The sequence below is a fragment of the Sciurus carolinensis genome, chromosome 10, assembly GCF_902686445.1.
Source record: "Sciurus carolinensis chromosome 10, mSciCar1.2, whole genome shotgun sequence".
NCBI classification, from domain to species: Eukaryota; Metazoa; Chordata; class Mammalia; order Rodentia; family Sciuridae; genus Sciurus; species Sciurus carolinensis.
The window spans coordinates 138,649,933-138,672,110 of record NC_062222.1 but is presented as its reverse complement, the minus strand read 5'-3'; the positions used below and the strand labels follow the sequence as shown (position 1 = coordinate 138,672,110).

Below are 22,178 nucleotides of genomic sequence, written 5' to 3'. Positions count from 1 at the left end.
TGCCTACAGGAGCTGTCCCCCAAGCTTCTGCCTCCTGACACATGGAGGACTCTGCATGTGACTTACTAACCCAAGAATTTTACCCCTTCAGCTGCCCTATGAACGTGGAGCCATGTAACTCCTAAGAACTTGGACAGGGTGCTATTCAAAGTAATTCACGAGAACATTGTTTGAATTTCAGGGGCGATAGTGGTGAGTTCCCACTAAGAGAGTATAAATGATGCTTAATCTTTTAAACCGAAACCCACTAACTTGTTTAACTTACAAGGAACAGTGTTAATGGTAGAAATGAACCACCATTTTTTTTTTTTTTTTTGAGTGCTGGGGATACAAACCCGGGGCCTTGTGCTTTCAAGGCAAGCGCTCTACCGACTGAGCTATCTCCCCAGCCCCCGAACCACCATTTTTAAAGATGTTTTCTTAGAGAAAATAAATTGTGAATTCTAAATCAGATTGCCTAGAAGATATCTGACATTACCATGCTGGCCCCTGCCAGTGGGCTCCTTGTTCCACTCGCTGGCAGGAATTTCTGAGTTGGGAAGTTCAGTCTACAGCAGTAGCCCCACTTCCACTCCCTGGCAGGAATTTCTGGGTGGAGTTGGGAAGTTCAGCCTACGGCCGTGGCCCTACTTCTGTCCTTGCCTCCCGCTTCTCATCCTCTGAGGCTGTGGGCTGGGCAGTGTGCGCACCGCAGGAGCAGAGAGGAGACATTGCCCAGGTGAGCCCAGCGCTGTGTGTGTGGTGGGCACCTGCACTAGGAAGATGCTGTCTGCATCAGAGACTGCCGTATGTGAACACATTCTGTTCTCGGCCTCCAAGGTACTGTGAGGAATTACTAGTCTTTGTATTTTTATCAAGCCTTAAAAAGTTTTCAATAGCATCTGGTGCCAACATTTGCTAAGAGCTGCAACAAAACAAGAAACTTGTCCTCACCTCACAATGCAATTTTTTAAAATAGTTGTAGATGGATACAATACCTTTATTCTATTTATTTTTATGTGGTGCTGAGACTTGAATCCAGTACCTCACACATGTCAGGGAAGTGCTCCACTACTGAGCCATAACCCCAGTCCACACAATGCAATATATATATATATATATTTGCTACTGGGGGATTGACCCTCAGGGCGCTTAACCACCGAGTCACATCCCCAACCCTTTTTTTTATATTTTATTTAGAGACAGGGTCTCCCTGAGTTGCTTAGGGCCTTGCCAAGTTACTGAGGCTGGCTTTGACATGATCCTCCTGCCTCAGCCTCCTAAACCACTGGGATTACAGTGTGTGCCACCGCACCTGGCTTAACAATCTTTTGAAAATTTCATAGCCATTTAAAAATGTAAAAGCATTTTTTAGCATGTGGACTGGCTAAAATCAGGAAGGCTGCAGTTGCCCACTCCTAGATTAAAATAGTGAAAGGACTGCTTTTGGGAAGCTTCTTTTTTGACTGCTTTTATTAACTAGTTTAAAAAGTTATAAAAGCTCCACACACTGTAAAAACATCTTCAAGAAGCACAGAAGATGTAAAGCAGAACCTTTCTCCCAGTCTGTCCTCCTAGTCTTACGTCCTAAAAATAACAATTACTTGTCTTCCCAGATTTTTTTTTTCTTATTTTCTTCTTAGATTTTTATTTGCTTATTTTTTGTTTTTATTTTTTCCAGATTTTTAAATGCATAGACAAGCATTTAAATGTGTCCTTCTGTTTGCAGGACACTTTTTTTGTATTTTTTTACTTAACAATATTGTAGATATTGTTTCATAGCAGTGTATATAGTTCTTATTAATTGATTTGTAGATTTTTTTGGGGGTACTGAGGATTGAATCCAGGGGTACTTAGCTTCTGAGACACATCCCCAGCCCCTTTTTATATTTTATTTAGAGACAGGGTCTTGCTGAGTTGCTAAGTGCCTTGCTCAGTTGCTGAGGCTGGCTTTGATCTTGTGATTCTCCTGCCTCAGTCTCCTGAGCTGCTGGGATTACAGGCATGCGTCACTGTTCCTGGCAAGAATTTCTTTTTAAAAGACAATTTTAAGAGATGTACAGGCAAAGCTTTCCCATTTTCCTGCCTTTGGAATGTGCAAGTGGTGTGTTCTTGCACCTTAAGAGGCTCTACCTCCATCCCCTCAGCCCCTACAGGAGAGCCAGCCATTTGGTAAACTGTCTCTGAGTGCGTTCCCCCTCAGAACATTTAGTCCATTCAGACAGCGAGAAGGAACTTTTTAATGTTGTGGTAAATTGAATCAGCTCAGGACCAGAGTCTGTGTTAAGATGTGCCAGAGATCCTTGCTGTTCAAGTGTGATCTTAGGACCATTTGTTTGGTGTCTCTTGGGAGCTTTGAAGAGTACAGCATTTATATCCAACTTTGGACCTAACAAATCAGTCTGCATTTTATTTATTTTTTACACAAATGGGGTACAACTTTTCATTTCTGTGGTTGTACACAGTATAGATTCACACCATTCCTGTAATCATACATATATATATAAGGTAATACTGTCTGTTTCATTCTACTATCTTTCTGTCCCCCAACCCCTCCCACCCTGTTTTCCTCTACACCATCCAGAGTTCCTCCATTCTTCTCCCCCGCCCTGCCACCGCCCTCGCCCTTGTTATATATCGTCATCCGCTTATCAGAAAAAACATTCAGCCTTTGGTTTTTTTGGGCTTGACCTATTTCACTTAGCATGATATTTTCCAACTTCATCCATTTACCAGAAAATGCCATAATTTTATTCTTCTTTATGGCTCAGTAATATTCCATTGTATATATATACCACAGTTTCTTTATCCATTCATCAATTGAAGAGCATCTTGGTTGGTTCCACAATCTAGCTATTGTGAATTGAGCAGCTGTGAACACTGGTGTGGCTGCATCACTGTGGTATGCTGATTTTAAGTCCTTTGGGTATTAACAGAGGAGTGGGATAGCTGGGTCAAATGGTGGGTCCATTCCAAGTTTTCTGAGGAATCTGCATACTGCTTTCCAGAGTGGCTGCACCAATATGCAACTCCACCAGCAATGTATGAGTGTGCCTTTTTCCCCACATCCACGCCAACACTTATTATTGCTTGTGTTCTTGATAATAGCCATTCTAATTGGAGTTAGATGAAATCTTAGGGTGGTTTTAATTTGCATTTCTCTAATTACTAGAGATGATGAGCACTTTTTCATATATTTGTTGATCACCTGTATATCTTCTTCTGTGAAGTGTCTGCCCAGTTCCTTAGCCCATTTATTGATTGGGTTCTTTGTATTTTGGGTGTAAAGTTTTTTAAGTTTTTTATAAACTTTGGAGATTAGTGCTGAGGTGTGTGTGGAAAAGATTTTCTCCCACTCTGTAGGCTCTCTTTTCACATTATTGGTTGTTTCCTTTGCTGAGAAAAAACTTTTTAGTTTGAATCCATCCCATTTATTGATCTTGCTTTTATTTCTTGGCTATGGGGGTCTTGTTAAGGAAGTCTGGTTCTAAGCCAACACGTGATGGAGATTTGGGCCTACTTTTTCTCCTATTTGGTGCAGGTTCTCAGGTCTAATGCCTAGATCCTTGATCCATTTTGAGCTGAGTTTTGTAGAGTGAGAGATAGGGGTTTAGTTTCGTTTTCATTCAGTCTGCATTTCAGCAAGTTCTGTGAGTGATTTATGTGTGTGATAGAGTTGAGCAGCTCCATGTGGGCCTCGCCTCTGCTGTTGCAGGTGGCAGGGAAGAGCCTGTTTTTGTGTGTCCTGGTGTAGCGGAGGCCATGCAGTGATCTGCTAGAGCCACTGAGCTGCGCTTTCGTGCAGCTGTGAAGTAGGTTGTGCACCCAGCTACTGATCATGAGCACCTAAGTGGGGTCTGGCTGGGTGACCTGGGCATGCCAGCCACTGTTCTGGGCCCGCGGGTTAGAACAGGGAGCAGGACCAGCGTGACAGACGCTGTGGAGAACAGCAGCAGGCTGAGAGAGAGGTGTCAGGGTCTGAAGGCAAGCTGCACTGAGCTGTGGCCCTGGAGCAGGAGGGCGAGCGTAGGGACGTGTGAAGGAGCCGCAGAAGGCAGGAAGGCCTTCCATGCCACAGGGAAGGCAGGTGGCCAGGGGCAAAGTGAAGGGCAGAGATAGGAGACATGGTTAGAGAGGGAGGCTAGAGTAGAGGGTGGTTCATGTAGGAGGCCTTTCCACCAGTGAAAGCTTGTGTGAAAAACAAGCCATCTGTGTTTTTAAAAAGCAGCTCCACGTGCTGGTGAGGACGTGGTGCACTGGTCATTTCATCCCTGCTCTGGGGAATGTACAGTGTCATGCTTCTCTGGAAAGTGGTTTGGCAGTTTCTGCATGACTCTGCAGCTTAGCTCTGGGTGTTAATTTTGGAGAAATGAAAACTTAGGTTCACACAAAAAGTTGTGTACCAGTATTCCCAACAGCTTTAGTTGTGATATCCCCAAACTGCAGTCAGCTCAGAAGTCTTTCAACAGGTGACTGTTTAAACTGCTTGGCAGTAAAGAGGAACTCAGCTGCTGATATCTGCAATGGTCTGAAAAATGACACCATGGTAGGGATGGAGAATGGGTTGGTGGTTGCAGGGGGTTAGGGTAATGGTATGGAGATGTGGAGGGGATGGGGAAGGAGGTGAGTTGGTAATGAAAGGGCAGAACAGGGTCCTTGTGATGGAAGTGCTCGCTGTCCCCAGCTGTGTGTGGGTGCGCCTCAATGCTGGCAATTCTGATCAGGATACGCTGTACTTTTGCAGCATGTCGCCATTGGGGGAAGCTGAGTGAAGCGTACACTAGACTTCTTCGGCTGAGGAGAATCTGTGCTTATTCCGTAAAAACCTGAGCTACAGTAGCACACTGCCCTGTCACAGGGAGGAGACTGGGGGCTGGTGCAGTAACTGCAGCTGGAGTTGCCGTGCTGGTGCTGGGGTGGTGGCTACATGGAGGGTGCTAAGAAGTCATCAGGTTCTAGATCTCTTTTGGGGAAGAGCTCACAGAATTTGTGGATAATCTTTTTGAAAGATTGAGGTGATAATTCACAAACCACATAACTCACTATTTTACAGCTCAAGGTTTTTTGGTATAATCACAAGGTTGTTCACTACTGTTAATTCCAGAACATTCCGTCACCCTGAGAGACCTCCGCATCCCACCAGCAGGCACTTCCCACTCTCCCTCTCTCCAGCCCTAGGCAACTACTGATGTATTTCCGTCTCTGGAGTTGCCTCTTCTGGATGTTCCCTGTGAATGAAATTGTACATCATCGGATCCTTTCATAACTGCCGTTTTTTCACTCACTTTTTTTTTTTTCTTTTTTTTTTTTTTTTTTTTTTTTGCAGTGCTGGGGTTTGAACCCGGGGCCTTGTGCATGCAAGGCGAGCACTCTCCCAACTGAGCTATCTCCCCAGCCCTGCATTTGCTCATTCTTAACTGCAAACTTCAGTCCTTGTTTTTAAGTGAATTCACTTTAGACTTCTTTTGGTATTACTATTTTTGTTTTTGGTATTGGGGATTGAATCCAGGGGTACTTTGCCACTTTTTATTTTTTTCTTTTGAGACAGAGTCTAAGTTTGGTATAATTATCTTTTAATAAAGAGGAATACTTTTACTAGCAATACTCTGTACAGTGTATTATCACACTGTCTTCTATTTTAGAAAATTTTAACGCAGCATTACGATCTTTCAGTATCTTTTACAGATGGTTTCTTGTCTCTACCTGATGGATGATAATGTCATATCCAGTTCATTAGCCATTCAGCAGGATATTGCTGCTTCAGAGACTGAATTTGGATAGTCAAAACATTACACCATTATTAAATATATGTGTGTATATGCATGTATCACCTTGTTCAGTGATGATCTAAGCATGCTTTTCTTAACCATCACTACTTGAGAAAGTATGAAATGTAATTCCAAATGAGTTGGTCTCTTATTTCTTCTTAAAAACTCCCTCTGAAGACCCCCTAATTGTTCAGGAGCCCTCTCATGAGCATAGCACTTGGCAGACCTAGAGAGCGGCTGCTGAGGAATTGACTGCCCTGGGTTCCTGCCTGGCCCTCTCAGTCCTGGACCTGCAGGTGGTGCTGCCACCAGACCCCAGTTCTGCTTGCAGCTTGGGCTGTGTGTAAAGAGTCTGGTGAGGACTGATGGTGAGCTTCCAACTTCCTTGGGTAATCCAGGCCAATCATAAAATTCAGCATAATCCAGCTTCCTTGGGTAATCCAGCATAATCTTAAAATTATATAATTCTATAGATGAGTTTAAGTAGGAGGGCCTGAATTTATATTTTCAGAATTAGTTCTTTAGTAATCTAAAAATTACGTTTCTGTGTGTGTGAAGTCCTTGCTCTACCTGCTGTGCGTGCGCCTGTGCAGATGCTCCGCTGCACCCTAGGGCAGGCTGACCGCGGCTCGTTTTGTTTTTCAGGTGGTGTTAAAATGACTGCATTTCTCTAGAGTGGTTGAAGAGCCACCTGTTCTCTACCCTGTTGGCAGTTCCTGCCCAAGCAAAGCATTTCACTTCACTTTCTGTACTTAACTTTTCATGTAGAAAAGTCAGTTTTACTTCCCAGTTCATTAATCTAATTAAATTCCTTTGGGGAATGAAAATTTTTTTTAAATTTTAATTTTAATTAAGTTTTTTTCCATACATGTATAAAGGGTAATAATGTCTGTCTCATCCTACTGTCCTTCCCATCCTCACTGCCCCACCTCTCCCTCCCCTTTGTACAATCCAAAATTCCTTTATTCTTCCCTACCCACCCTCCACTATGGATCAGCATCCGCTTATCAGAGAAAACATTCCACCTTTGGTTTTTTGGGATAGGCTTATTTCACTTAGCATGATTTTTTTCTCCAGTTCCAACCATTTACTTGCAAATATCATAATTTCATTCTCCTTTAAGGCTAAGTAATATTCCATTGTGTGTATGTACCACATTTTCTTTATCCATTCGTCTGTTGAAGGGCATCTAGGTTGGTTCCATAGTTTAGCTATTGTGAATTGAGCTGCTGTAAACATTGATGTGACCGCGTCACTGGAGTGTGCTGACTAAGTTTTTTGGGTATAAACCGAGGAGTGGGATAGCCGGGTCAAATTGTGGTTCCATTCCAAGTTTTCTCAGGAATCTCCATACTGCTTTCCACAGTGGTTGCACCATCTGCAGTCCCTCCAACAATGTATGAGCGTATCTCTTTCCCCACATCCTCACCAACACTTGTGTTGCTTGTATTTTTGATAATTGCCATTCTGACTGGAGTGAGATGAAATCTTAGAGTGGTTTTGATTTTCATTTCTGTAATTGCAAGAGATGATGAACATTTTTTCATGTTTGTTGATCGATCATATTTCTTCTGTGAAGTGTGTGTTCAGTTCCTTAACCCATTTATAGATTGGGTTATTTGTTTTTTTGGTGTGAAGTATTTTGAGTTCTTTATATATCCTGGAGATTAGTGCTCTATCTGAGGTGCGTGTGGTAAAGATTTTCTCCCATTCTGTAGGCTCTCTCTTCACGTTATGGATTTTTCCTTTGTTGAGAAGCAGCTTTTTAGTTTGAATCCGTTCCCATTTACTGATTCTTGATTTTACTTCTTGTGCTTTAGGAATCTTGTTAAGGAAATCAGGCCCTAAGCTGACATGATGAAGATTTGGGCCTACTTTGAGATAGGTTTTTATTTATTTTTTTTCCCTTTAACTTCAAGTTTGCTTCCTGGGCAAAGGAAGGTGATATTTCAGACAGGACCAAAGAATACTACACAAGAACTAAGTTTGAAGATACATGCCTCATGTTCTTGTGAGTGACCAGAGTTCCTTAGAGAAGTTGGAGAATATCTGGAGGGGTGAGGTTGGAAAGGTCACCCGAGGCCCTGTTGTAGCATCAGGGAAGCACACAGGGGTCAGGGCTGATTGCATTCATTCATTACCTTGCTGCCCTCCAGCTTTTAAGTGCATAAATCCTATAAAGGATTTTCTTTTTCTTTTTCTGATATTCTTGGTGAATGTCCTCACAGTGGCTCTGAAGGTAAAATTTGATCCTGGTAGTTTGAATGAGAGTATTTTTCAGTGTGGTTAGAGGAAATACTTTTTTCCAAGATCTTGATCATACTGTCTTGTGTTTTTAAGCTGATATTTTGAGATTTGATTATAACCCCCCCAAAAATCACGTGGGTCTTACAGGTCAGATCATGAACATGTTCAGGTAGGTCAGAAATGATGGTGTATCAGAGAAATGAAGCAATCGGCATTTTGGTTTGCCTTTGTGCTGCCCACACAAGGTAGGTACTTACTGATTGTTTTTTGAATTTTAAGACTAGGAACCATTGGAGACTTCGTTAACAGAATTTTATGATTATACGGCTGCTGTTAAATGTGGAAAAGATTAAAATTTAAGTGTATTATGCCAGGCTTTCTTTTCCTCAATAGGGTTTGGATTCTGGCAAACAATTCTGAATGAGATAAGAGACAAACTTGAAACCTGTATTTTCTTAGCTGATTTCAAAAGGAAATCTGCTCTTCTTTTTTTGATAGTAAAGTCTTGGTAGTGAGAGTCAGTGAAGGTTTGAACCATTACCGGGGAGTGATTGTCTTACAGTGGGAGGGATTCCCAGACCTAGAATTTTAATCAGGGACATTTGAAACTGTTCCACTGTCTACCACTCTGGACTTACTTAGACAAGACTTACTTAGTCAACGTTTATCAAACTGTGACTGCAAAGACTAAACTTTAGTTCCTACTTTTTTTTTGATCTTTTGGTCTTAAAAACTCAGGTTTAAAGAAAGGAATCTTTATTGTTTATCTTCTGAACTCTACAAGACTTAATTCAAAACTTTTGCATTCATTCTACTGTGTATTTAAACATTCTGTGGAGAACATTTGTGTTCCCGTACCTTGATGGGTTCTTCGTGGAGCCCTGCCTTGTATTGAATGCTTGTGGCCCTTGTTCCTGGGGCCTGCCCTCCCTGAGCAGGAAGTCAGAGGAGCTGCCAAAGAGGTGCCAGCGGGCCTGAAGAAGGGCTGTGGATGAGTAAGATGGGCTTTGCCCAAGTGCTTAGGGGAGGAGCTGGACCCAAGCAACAGAGTAATGAATTTTTATTTTGTTGGTGGGGTTAGTGTTCTGTCTTTGCAGTCACAGTTTGATAAACGTTGACTCAGTAAGTCTTGTCTAAGTAAGTCCAGAGTGGTAGGCCTCTAGAGCCAGAGCCATATTGTTTATTGCTTGAACTGTTTTCTTTTGGTTTATCTTATAGATGAGGAGAAAGACAAAACTTTTGTAAACGTATATCCATTCTAAAGATTGATTTAAAAAATGTCCATGGGCCTAGACAGTTATTCATTGAGCATATGTGTAATATGTGTGAAGCTGTTTTTTTTTTGTTTTTTTTTTTTTTTAAATGGCAGAGGAGGTACCAGGGATTAGACCCAGGGGAGCGTAACCATTGAGCCACATCCCTAGCCCTTTTATTTTTTGTTTTGAAACAGTGTCTTACTAAGTTTCTTACAGCCTTGGAAAGTTCCTGAGACTGGCTTTGTACTTGGAATCCTCCTGCCTTAGTCTCCTGAGCAACTGCATTTACAGGTGTACACTATTGTACCTGGCAGGTGTTCTTTTGAGGCTTTCTTAGTATTCTGATGACTCTCCTGAGTGATAAGCACTTTGGATCCCACACTGATTTTTAACTTTGTGGACTACGTGGATGGTTGGCATATTGACATGCTAATTCCCTCAATGCATGCCTAGTAAACTCTAGTAACAACTGAAGGCACCTTGGGAATCACCTCCTTTAGGAGACCTTCTTCCCAGGTCATTTAGCATGACAGACTTTCTTCTTGTAGACACATGAGGCCTGTTGCTCTGGGCAGCCACAACCCATCCATCACAGTAGGCCCAACAAAAATAAATCCCTGTTGACCATGCTGCTGTTAACTGAGCTAATAGCATTTGTGGATGGGAAAGTTGGACCCAGTGAGCAGGGATTTGCTGTGATCTTACCTTTCAGCTCACCACCTTTCAGGCCTGGAAGTGGAGACCGCATAGTCATGAAGGTTTTGCTTGAACCCCAACATTGCTGAAAATTCCAGATTGTGGATATTTCTGTTCTGACCACCGTTGAGTTGCTAGGCCTACTGAGTTTATGTTCATCAACCTTTCTTTTCTTTTCTCCACGCCCATGCAGTGGAGTCCTGGTAGGCATGAGTGTAACAGAATTCCATTTCGAGGCATGTGCGCATTTTGGTTCATTTAAGGCCTTGACAGATTTTCACTTTGGAAATCAAAGGGTAACCAGGCTGGTGAGTTAGTTAGATCTAAATGCTTGACATGGTTAGCGTTCTTCAGTTCTCTTGGTGGCTGTTGTAAAGCTCAACTGCTGCAACAGAGGTTTTAAGCAAAGAGCATTTTTATTCTGTTTTTTCTTTAAATTGAGGCATAATTGACAGTACAGTTGTTCTCTTCAGTGTTCAGTTCTGTGAGTTTTGACAGATGCATAAAGCCTTGTTAATTACTCTCATAATCAAGATTTAGAGCAGTTCTGTCACCCCCAAGTCCCTCCATGCCTCTTTTTCTCAACTTCTTGCCCCTGGAAATTAGTGAACAGTTTTTCATTCTTGTAGATTTGTCTGTTCCAGAATATTCTAAACTGACTCACCGGTGCAGTCTTGGCGTCTAACTTATTTCCTCAAACACGGTGCTTTGTTATTTGTCCTCGTGTCCCTTTGATGTTTTGTTCCTTTTCATGGCTGAATAGTTTTCTCTCGTCTGGTGGTAGCAGTTTGTTGTTCTTTCACAGTGACCAGTTTGAATCATTTCCATCATCACACTTTTGAAATGAGGGACTTCTGGGGATGGGAAATGGGGAGCTGACTGCTAATGGTCATCTTAGACCCAAGATCCTTCTGTTCTGTTGCTTTCATTGTCATCTGCATAATCAAAAGCTGGGTGTCAGGCATGTTTGTCTGGAGGCAGATGAAAGGGCAAGCAGGTGAGGCAGGGAGACCACTTCTGTTTTCACTTCATTTGTGGGACAGTCACCTGCCTGCAGCTAGCTGCTAGGAGGCTAGACAGGGCAGTTTCTAACTGGGGCCATACATCTAAGAAGGGAAAAATGAAGTTTCGGTGGGCAATTAGCAGTCTGCAGTGTAACTTGTCAGTAAAAGTCCCTTTTAGGAAAGAGATGTTGCTCCCCAGCCCATAGTAACATTCAGGGCCTGGTCCTTTTCTCTGCTAGGAGCCCCTGCCTGTTCTTCTTGACCCCTGGCTTCACTCTTTTACTCTTTGCAGGATCTGCCTTTCCTGTTTTCCTCCCTGGCCAAACCCAAAATGCCTTTTGGAGGTGTTCCTTCAGTGGATTTGTGCAGTTTTAATAGTCTGTGCCTTCCTGTATACTTTTTAGAAGCCTGGAGATTACATTAGGCATTAAATAATCACAGGTGTTTATAAATTAGTTTTTAAAAAACTTTTTAAGAATTCGTTCCCCCCAAAACTTGGTGGTCTCTGGTTTGTTTCCACTTAGTGCCCTTTTTGGGTTCTCCCTCTATCTTAATTTGATAGTGTCAACTTTAAAGACATCTGAAACCACAGGTTTGGGTGGGAAGGAAGCACTGTAGTCTGATTTCTTTCTCTCTCTTTTTTTGGTACTGGGAATTGAACACAGGGGCATTTAACCACTGAACTACCTCCCTAGTCCTTTTTACCTTTATATTTTAGACAGTGTCTCTCTAAGTTGCTTAGGGCCTCGCTAAGTTGCTGAGGCTGGCTTGAACTTGATTCTCTTCCCTCAGCCTCCTGAGTTGCTGGGATTACAGGCATGCACCACCACGCCTGGCATGAGTCTGATTTCTTGACCAGACTGCTTATCTCCTTTTGCTTGCTGTGAAGTCTTAATAAGAGGCTTATTTCTGGCTGTTGGGGATATAGATGTGGTTAGCCACACCTTATTGAGGGCAATATTGTATGCTGACTGTAGTCAGTTAACAATGTGATTTTGAGAAATGGAGGCAAGTTGGTACATAGCGTAGGTTCAATATTATTGTTTCAGTGCGTTGACCGTTCCTTCACCATGATCCATGCCATTATCTTCTGTTCTGCTGAGCAAGAAAACAGCTGCTAATTGAACTGTGGCGTGCCATTGGTTATAAGATGCATTCCAATTTCAGTGATGGTGATGTGAAAAAAAATGTGTGAATCAAAGGTGAATTGGTGAGCTTCTGCAGGAGAGTTCAAGCCATAGGGCTGGTCGTGGCTGTGTTACTTCTTTTAACTGTCCAACCGTGGGCAGGTGACAATTGGCACTTCATTTTTTCCTTCTCTCTAAAATGGGGGGAATGAGCTGCTTTCATGAGATCACCTGAATTTTGGGAGAGCCATGTGGTTGGGAATCCTTGGTTGTGCTCCTCGGTGCCTCCCTGTCCTGATTCCACCAGCCCCAGCAGAGAGTAGTGGCTCATTCATAGTGTTTGAGAAGTACTGGCTGAATGAATGACTGAAGTATAGAAGGATGTTCACTTCCTTTACTTCTTTTTTTATTTTTAGAAAGAAGGAACTCTCGGCTACGAAGAAAGACCGTGTGAATCATTGTCTGACAATATGTGAAAACATAGTGGCACAGTCTCTCAGGTAATCGCACTTTAAACTTGCTGGAGGAAATAAAAACCATATTTTCAATCTTTTTTTTTTTTTTTTTTTTGGGTGCTGGGGATTGAACCCAGGGCCTTGTGCTTGTAATGCAAGCACTCTACCACTCTACCAACTGAGCTATCTCCCCAACCCCCATGTTTTCAATCTTAATGGGTTAGCATGTTCTTTTTGTCCCCAGTTGTCTTTATGCAATCCATTTTTTTTTTTTTTTTTGGGTGCTGGGGATCGAACCCAGGGCTTTGTGCTTACAAGGCAAGCACTCTACCGACTGAGCTATCTCCCCAGCCCCTATGCAATCCATTTTTAAAAAAGACCCTTTCCCCACATTTCTGACTAGGTATTAGGGATATCCAGACTTTATTATGAGTAATGTTTCCATTTTGTAATTGTATGAACAAGAATTGTAGCTGTTATGATAATCGAATTGATGACAAACTGTTTAATAATCACCTGTTTGATTTTTTTATGTGTATCATGGTAACTGGAGCCGTGTGACACCATCCGTATGTTGTTTCTGACTCACTTTCTTTGCCCTTGCTTCTGCCCCTTTGCTCTGGGGTTGTGCCTGTGCTCCCAGCATTGCTGATGCCCACTTGTCTATGTTGGTGGGGTTGTGGGCAGGTGGCAGCAAGGCACTTCCCTGCTGAGCTTTCTTGCTGGGTGAACCAGCAGCACCTTCTTTTGTAGCCCTTTGTGGCTCTCATCATTTTTGTTGCTTTTCCACTGTCCTGTCCATTGTTCCGAGGGGCTGTAAGTGTAAATATTTTTAGGCATGTTTCCAATGGTTGAGTAGGAGACATGTGATTTCTGAATTCTGTAATGTAAGTGGCCATGTATGAAAAACTCACCTTGCTTTTCTCTTCCTTAAAATAAATAATTCCTGCTATTCTCCTGCCTAAAGTTTGGGGAAAAGGGCTTTTTAATCTGTTAGAAAAACTTTGAGGGCTGGGCATGTGGCACAGAGGTTAAGCACCCCTGGGTTCAATCCCTGGTACCTAAAACAAAAACAAACAAACAAACAAAAAAAAACTTTGAAAAACTGGGCATTGAACCTAGGACCTCGCTTATGCCAGCCTACCACTGAACTGCATCCCCAGATCCTTTTACTTGTTTTTTTTTTGTTTTTTTTTTAAATAATTTTCCCTTTAATTTCACTTTGTTCCTTTTAAAAATTCTGGTAAAATGCATGCAACATGAAATACACATCTTAACCATCTTTAAGTTCACAGTTCTGTATATTCATAATGTCACATAGTCTTCATCACCATTTCCATATTCTTTTCATCTTGTGAAACTGTAGCTCTGTACCTACAAAATAGTGGCTCCACATTGCCCACTTTCCCAGCCCCAGCCACTACCATCCTCTTTTCTATTAATTTGACTAACTCTCATGTGAGTGGAATCATGTAGTATTTGTCTTTTTGGTGTCTCCCTTGTTTTTAATGTTACCTTGCATTTGTATTTCATACTTTCAAAGTGATTTCACATAACATTTCATTTCATTTTAGTTTAACTCATCCCATCATTTGAAATATTGTGGATGATTTTGTTTCTAGGTAACTTGTAGAAATGTGGAAAGAAAAGAAATAACAAATGAGAATGTGTACTGAAAATAAGAATATAGATATTATAAGATAGGATGCTAATGTAGAAAACAGTACTATTGTTTTAATCAGGTTTTGCATCATTGTGACCAAAATGCCTGGCAAGAACAATTTAGAGGAGGGAAAGTTTGTGTGGGGCTCATGGTTTCAGAGGTCTCAGTCCAGCAATGGCCGACTCGAGGCAGCACTGGCCCAAGGGTGCAGTGGAGGAAAGCTTCTCAGCTGGAGGCAGCTAGGCAGCAAAGATAGGGAGGGAGAAGAGGTCACCAGGGCATGCCCCAGTGACCTGCCACTCCAGCCAGGCACTACCTGCCCACAGTTACCACCCTGTCAGTCCATCCAGTCTGTCATGGACTGATTAGGTTGTCATTCTCACAGTCCATTCACTTTACCCTCAAACATTCTTGCATTATTAGCACAGGAGATTTTGGGGAACACCTCACACCCATACCATAACGACTGTGATGAAAGTAGAGGAAAATGAGGTTTGTATTCCATCTCTGTCTCATGTATTAGCTGGGTGGTTTCAGATAAGTTTTAGCATCTTTGAACCTCTTGTCTCATTTGTGAAAGGACAGCCCTGTTTGTGGAGTTCTTTTGGGATCAGATAACACAGTGAAGCACTACGGGGAAGTAGCTATGCAGAGGTGTTTACTGGAGAGAACAGTACATCCATCCACTGTCGTGCACATTGATGAGAGCTCTGTTATCCTGCTTTTGTGTGAAGTGAACTTAAGCAACTTGGTAAACATGAGTGACCAGTCTTTGGAACTTTTCATTTCTTTTTTGCAGTAATGAGGTTTCAACCTAGGACCTTACACACACTTTTTTTTTTTTTTTTTTTTTTTTTTAATATTTATTAGATGTTGATAGACCTTTATTTTATTCATTTATTTATATGTGGTGCTGAGAATCGAACCCAGTGCCTCACACATGCCAGGCAAGTGCTTTACCACTGAGCTATAACCCCAGCCCGGACCTTACACACTCTTAAGCAAGAGCTCTACCCCTGAGCCACATCTCCAGCCTATTTTTATTTTTTATTTTGAAAAAGGGTTCTGCTAAGTTGCCCAGGTTGACCTTGAACTTGCAGTCCTCCTGCCTTAGCCTTTGTTGTGGCTGGGATGACAGTGTGCACTGTGTGGCCCTTGGGAACATTTCCATAGCTTCTGTGCTGTGCTGATTTTGTCTTCAGTATGGTTATTCAGATACCAGCTTCTGAAGCTCCCGAGTAAGAAGACACATGAAACTTTATACATGTTAATTCATGCACTCTGTAGTCTGCCTCTGCTCTAAATTTGTTGGTATAAGCTGGTGGGTCCTAAATGTGCATCAGTATCAGCTGGAAAATTATAAAGAGCACTGTGATGAAGATACCTTGCTGCCTTCTTTCCCATGCACACTTAACACTTTCTGTTTGTGGGTTGCGGGGACTGAGCAGTGGTTTTTTTAACAATATCCTTTTCAGAATACCTGGGGACTCTCACCTAAGACAGCTTTTAGAAATACAGTACACCTTGATAAGGTCACTAGTTAAAAATAAGTCTTAAAAATCCAGAGTTCACACTGAATTCTGCTGTCATGTATAACTAAAAAGAACCAACAAAATAAAATCCTTAGTTCCCATATATAAGTGAAGACAAGTTAGAAGATGTAACTCATTTCATTTAAGGGTTTAATTTGTGGTAGCACTAAAATATAAAATTCCAAGGAATTGACAAGAAACATGCAGAAAATATGTAAAGGCTGTTAACATGCCTGAAGGATATGGATGACTATTTCCTTTTCAGAGCAGAAGCTTTCCTGTGGTGAAGCTGAATTTTCTCTAAATTAACCCATAGATTTAAAAGAATCTTGATCAAAATTCCAATGGGGTGTTTTTGGACTTGTTCATCTGTAAGAACACATACATATAAATGTTGAAAAATACATAAAAATCTTGAAATCATTAGTAATATTGTGAGATCTGGCTTATGTGACAGTAAGGCTTATATAGAATAAAAAGGTAGAAAAGTCTGTGTCTGAAATGGTAAAGATAATATGCTTATATTAGTAGGGAAAGGATGCATGTCCTATTGACCAGGGAAATTATGTCTTCCTTATATGATAAATAGACATAAACATTAGATTAATTACCTCAATGTGAAAATAGTGAAATCATTACTACAAAAAGAAAATTAATCTTAGACAGAAGACTAACATCTTTAAAAGAAAAAAATGTTTTGACTAGAATATAGTTTTAAAAGTCAAAGTCCACTTTAAACAAAATTGAAGATAAATTCAACTTGGGAGAAGTATCAACAGCATAAAAATGGAAGATTAATAGCCTGTGTAAAGAGTATTTTTTAGTGATTTCCTGACTCATTAAGAAAAAGACCACATCATTCTAATTGGAAAATAGGCAGAGGATACAGTAGGTATTTCAGAAAAGAAGCAATAATGACTTGCCCAAAAGCTGGTGTGCTGTGCCTGTAATCCCAGCTACTTAGGAGCTAAGGTAGGAGGATTGCAAGTTGTAGGCCACTTTCATGCTTCCTATGGAAAAATGTTGAACTTGATTGCTTGTTGTAGGCTGAATGTTTATGTCCGCTTCCCCGATGTCTGTGTTGGAGTGCTAGCCCCACAGTGGTGGTCTTTGAAGGTGGGGACTTCTGGCAGTTGTATGTTTTCTATGACACTGGCCAGTTCTGCAGCTCTGACACCAAGTCGATACCCACTGGGTCAGTTCCCTTCTGACTCCATCCTTCTAGTTAGGTCCCACAAGTTACAGATCTTTGTTGCATAGGCTGCTCTCACTGCAGGCCCCAAGTATTGGAAATCCACCTGTTCTTTGACAACTAGCTGTAAATCAAGGGTTCGTATGATTCCCCTTCTCAGGTTCAATAATTTTCAAGGCTGGCTCGCAGAACTCAGAAGAATGCTTGTATTTACTGATTTATTATAAGGAATATAACCCAGGAATAGCCAAGTGGTGGAGATAGAGTGTGGCGTGAGTAGAGGAGCAAGACACTTCCAGGCCCTCTCTGGGCGTGCTACCCTCTGGGCTCCTCCCTGTGTTCACTACTCTGGTCAGTGCTCATCAAGTCCTGCTATGCAGGGGCCCTCTCCAAGGGTCAGATCTACCAGCACCTTGTTTCAAGCCTCTGTCTTCCAGAACCCGAGAGAGTGTTTAAGCTACTCACTCTGCAGTATTTTGTTAAAGCATCTGCCCCTGACCAAGACACTAGTAATCAGTGGAATGATACTAAAACAAAAATAAGAACATTTTTCACCACATTGGGAAACATTAAAAAACAAAAAGAGTTTTTGGCACAGGTGATAAACTTTCCTAGAAGGCATTTTGGCAAAATTTAAAGCATTCGACTTACCATCTGTGCTTGACTTGGTGGTTTCACTTGGAGGCATTTACTCGAGGGAAGTGTGTCATGACATTGGTACAGTGCTGTTCATCCCATTCGAAAATTAAAAATACCCTTCATGATCTGTCAATAGGGGTATTGAAAAATTATGTCACCTTTATACAAGGGAATGTTAATTACATCAATAGCTATTTATATTTATGTCTGGAAAAGACACAATTTGTTTAAAAATTAAGTTGAAAACAGTCGTGAAAGATTTTTACTTCTGGCCAGATGAATTGCCTGTATCTTCTTACCGAACATGGTTGAAAGTGGATGACATATATGTAACAGTGATTTTTCTTTTTCTTGGTACCAGGGATTGAACCCAGGGGTGCTTAATCACTAAGCCACATCCTCCTACCCTCTTTTGTTTTTAAATTTTGAGACAGGGTCTCACTAAGTTGCTGAGACTGTTGTTGAATTTGTGATTCTCCTGCCTCAGCCTCCTGGGCTGCTGAGATTATAGGCATGTGCCACCACACCCATCTGTAACTCTTGTGGTTTTTAAGGCATTGGGTATCAGGCAAAGGAGAGTAGTGACCTGGGCAAGGTGGGAAATGAATGTGGTGAGCCCTGTGACTTCTCTATATTACTACCTGCAAGGAGTTCCCAAGCCAGGACATGAAGAAGGGAAACTGAGGCTTAACTAGTGGTCTGCTGGGTTGAGGAGACAGAGCCGGTAGTCCAGAGAGGCCGAGGTGGCTGGCCGGAGCTCACAGGGTAGAATGATGGAGTTGGGAGAGCTCCAGAGAACTACAGAGAGCTGCACGGGATCCTCTCGGGTGTAGCTGAGTAGATGAGCTTGTGGTTGTGAGGAAATGACACAGGGCTGAAGATAAAACCACTCGAAAGGACTAGAAGGAATTACTGCTGAGCCTCAGAAGGGCCAGGGAGAATTTTTAATCACACCAGCCAAAGTGGGAAACCTCAGCCATCCCGGAGTATTGTCCTGGGGCTTCAGAGAGAGGACTCCATAGGTTTTGCTTGCTTACCCCTGGACCAAGCTGCTGCTGTGGTTCCGTCTTAGAAGACTGAGAAGCAAAACTCAGCATCGCCAGACTCTTTGAAAGTAATATGGTACACTCCATAGAAAGTGCAAGAATATTTCTAGGAACACAAAGAAGTGCACAGATAAAAGCAAAGCTTGACATCTCGTCAAAAATAACTAGGAGGCAAAGAAGCAGTAAAATATGATTTAGAACAGTCAACACTGACCCAGAAATTAGAGATGGTGAGTGGTACCGGAAACATGAAAGCAGTTGCTGTAACTATTTCATATGTTCAAGAGGCTAGAGAAAAGATTGGATGTGATAATTATAGAAAGACATAAAAAAAGACCCAGACTGAACCGTAGCAGCCTTTTCGTTGGAAAGTTTCTGCCGGAAGTCAGGAATGCGAGGGGGAAACCTTGAAATCCTGTGCCTAGTAAAATCTCTCAGATACAAAGGTGAGATACCCAAAAACAGAAATACTCCATGTCTACAGGCAACCACTGTAAGAAATTTGAAAGAAAGTGTTTCAGGCAGAAAGAAAATGGCACCAGCTGGAAATTTGGATCTACACAAAGGATTTGAGAGCAGCAGAGACAGTGACTGTTCTGTCAGTACATGGCAGACATAGCAGACCCTCCTCTTAATTTCTTTTAAAGAGATGAATTAACCTAATTTTAGAAAGGGCTTAATTTAAAAGATTACCTTAGTGTTCAAAAATAAGATCGTGTATTTTGGGGTTTGTAGCACATGTAAGTGGAATGTGTGACTGTGACAGTGTGTTGGCTGGAGAACAGAAGTGGAAGTGCACGGGAGGTGGAGGAGGGGTGGCTGTCCTCATCCCAGTGCCTGCGAATGCCAGTTTACAGTGAAGGGGGTCTTCACTGCTGTGCTCAAGGCCAGGGTTTTTAGATTATTCTGGGTTATCCCATTGGGCACTAGGTGAAATCACGTGTCCTTATAAGAAGGCAGAGGGAGTTTTACACACAAAGCAGGCCATCTGAAGATGGAGCAGAAGGTTGGAAGCTCGGACATTAAGGTTGGACATTAAGGTTGGAGTGATGCAGCTAGGCCACAGATGCTGGCAGCCAGCCAGCCACCAAAGTAGAAAGGCAGGCAGCAAGTCTTCCTGGAGCCTGAGGATTTCAGCTCATTGATACTGATTTTGGACTCTGGTCTCCAGAACCTGAAAGAATAAATTTTTTAAAAAATTTATTTATTTATTTTTGATTTGTTTGTATTTGGTGGTACTGGGGATTGAACCCAGGGTCTTGGGCAAAGAGGTTAAAAGTAAAGAATGGAAAGAGGTTCACCTTGTTAACAAAAATCTGATGAAAGCCAGAGTAACTTTATTAATAGCAGACGAGGCAGATTTCAAAGTTAAGGCTGTTATGAGGGACAAGATGGCCATTTCATGATGATGATGGGAATCGCTTCTTCATGTGGGCCTTATAGTCCTGGGTGTGCACCTAACTGCAGAGCTTCCAAAGTACAAAACCTGACTGAACTGCAGGTGGAAATAAAACCTTGGGTACAGTCAGGTTCGGCAGCACCTCCCTCTAGTCCACAGAACAACAGGCATGAAATCTGGATCTGGAAGACGTCAACAGTGGTCTGCCGGTGTGAACTGATGGATATTTATGGGATGCTCCACTCAGTGCCAGCAGACACCTCTACTCCAGTGCTCACACAGCATTGGCCTTGTTGGGGAGGCTGGATGTTGGACTGTAAAACACGTCAAGATTCAAATCATACAAAGTATTTTCTCTGACATCAATATCGTTAAATTGGAATCTATTACAGAGAGATAATCTGGAAAAGCCGCGAATATGTGGGAAAAAATGTTTTCATGTGGCCCATGGGTCATTGAAGGAAAATTCCAAAGTCTTTTGAATTGCAAACTTATCATGGCATATTAAAGGGAAATTTAAAACATTTAATGACTAATTTTAGAACAGAATAAGGGTCTCGGTGACCTTAGCTCCCACCTTAGAACTTGAAAAAGATGAGCAAGTGGAATCAAAGGTATCAGAAGAGTGGACTTAATAAAGATAAGAGCAGAGGTCCGTGAAAGAGCAAGCAGAAAAGTGCATAGCAGATCAGTAAAACTAAAAACTGGTTCTTTCAGAGCATCAGTAGATTCATAAGACCAACTGATAAGGAAAAAAGAGCTAAGGCACAAATTACCAGTATCAGGATTGAGGAAGATGGCATTAGTATAGCTTGTATAGTTATTATAAGGATTATATGGGAACAGTTTTGTGCCAGTCAGCTTGGCAACTTGAATGAAATTGGCTGATTTCCTTGAAAGTTTACTGTAGCTATCAAGAAGAAATAGAGAGCCTGATTAGCCCTGTATCTATTTTGTACTGACAAATCAGTAGTTGAGGGGCTGGGGTTGTGGCTCAGTGGTAGAGTGCTTGCCAAGCATGTGTGAGGCACTGGGTTCAATTCTCAGCACCACATATAAATAAACAAAGATCCATCAACAACTAAAACAAAATTTTTTAATCAGTGGTTGATTAGTTGGAAATAGTATATGAACCTTTTCAGCTGTCAATTTTATGAAATCTAAGTATAGATAAAGTATTTCCAATGACAAGTCTATATGAATTGAAATACGCTATAAAAATAGATTGCATCTCTTCGTTATTGACTGCATATTGAAATACTACTCAGCATTGGATTAGACAAAGGGGAATAAAGGGAAGGGAAGTGGGGATGGGAATAGGAAAAAAAGGAATACTATTCTGGATGTATTGAGTTAAATGAAATGTTCAGAGTCTTGCCTGTATGCTTCTCATTTTGTTGTGTCTACACAGTGTGAGATCACACTTGGAATTCCTGACAGCTGTGTTGACAGCACTGCTTTGGAGCACAGGGTCTGAATGGTCTTCTAGCTGGTCAGGGACCTTCCCTCTGTAGCTCTTTATTCATGGCTGTATTCCTGTAGACAAAAGAAATGTTGCTAAGTGGAAGTCTCCTGCTTGCCTTGTGTTTTTATTGACCGTAGACCTGAACAGCTGGATGCCATGTGACTTGAGTGCTACAGTCTTGCTCACCCTTAGGCTCATGACTGTCTTCTGCATGTCAGTAGAAATTACTGCCTAGAGATAAAGGGGGAGGGGATTTTCAGGGTACTTTAGGTTGAGGTGCTGGGACAGCAATATGCTTGAGGTATTTCAAGAATAACACAACTCTTGTGTCCTGGGATTACTTTCATCTTTGTGCTCCTGGGTTGGGATATCTGAGTTTCAGGTGCATGGCCCATCAGCCTTTCCCTCTGTTCAGCTGGTTGGATCATAACAGCCTAGACAGTTCACAGATAGTGAGTGCCCAGACTCCAATTTTTGTGACTCTGGTATTCCATCTAGTGCTACAAAACCAGTTTGACCACGAGCAGGTGGATTCTGCAGTGAGATGTGGTTATATTTTGGAGCATAAGAAGATTGAGATGGGAAAGGAAGAGAAGAGATAAATCGTTATACTGATTTTCAGAGTACAGTTACCTTTTGGCAGAGAAGGATGGTGATCTGGGACTTAAGTGTCTGAAGCAGTATCTTTTAAGGTTTTAAAAATAAACTTC

General features: G+C 41.8%; 1 protein-coding gene across 3 annotated transcripts in view; it reads left to right on the top strand.

The window, feature by feature from the left end:
* Htt (huntingtin) overlaps window positions 1–22,178 on the top strand; it is a 141,504-nt gene that overhangs the window by 6,611 nt on the left and 112,715 nt on the right. For all 3 annotated transcript variants that reach the window (XM_047565664.1, XM_047565665.1, XM_047565666.1), the window contains one exon: window positions 12,494–12,577. In XM_047565664.1, coding sequence (XP_047421620.1) covers window positions 12,494–12,577 — 84 coding nt within the window. Of the gene's footprint in view, window positions 1–12,493; window positions 12,578–22,178 lie in introns of those variants that run through there.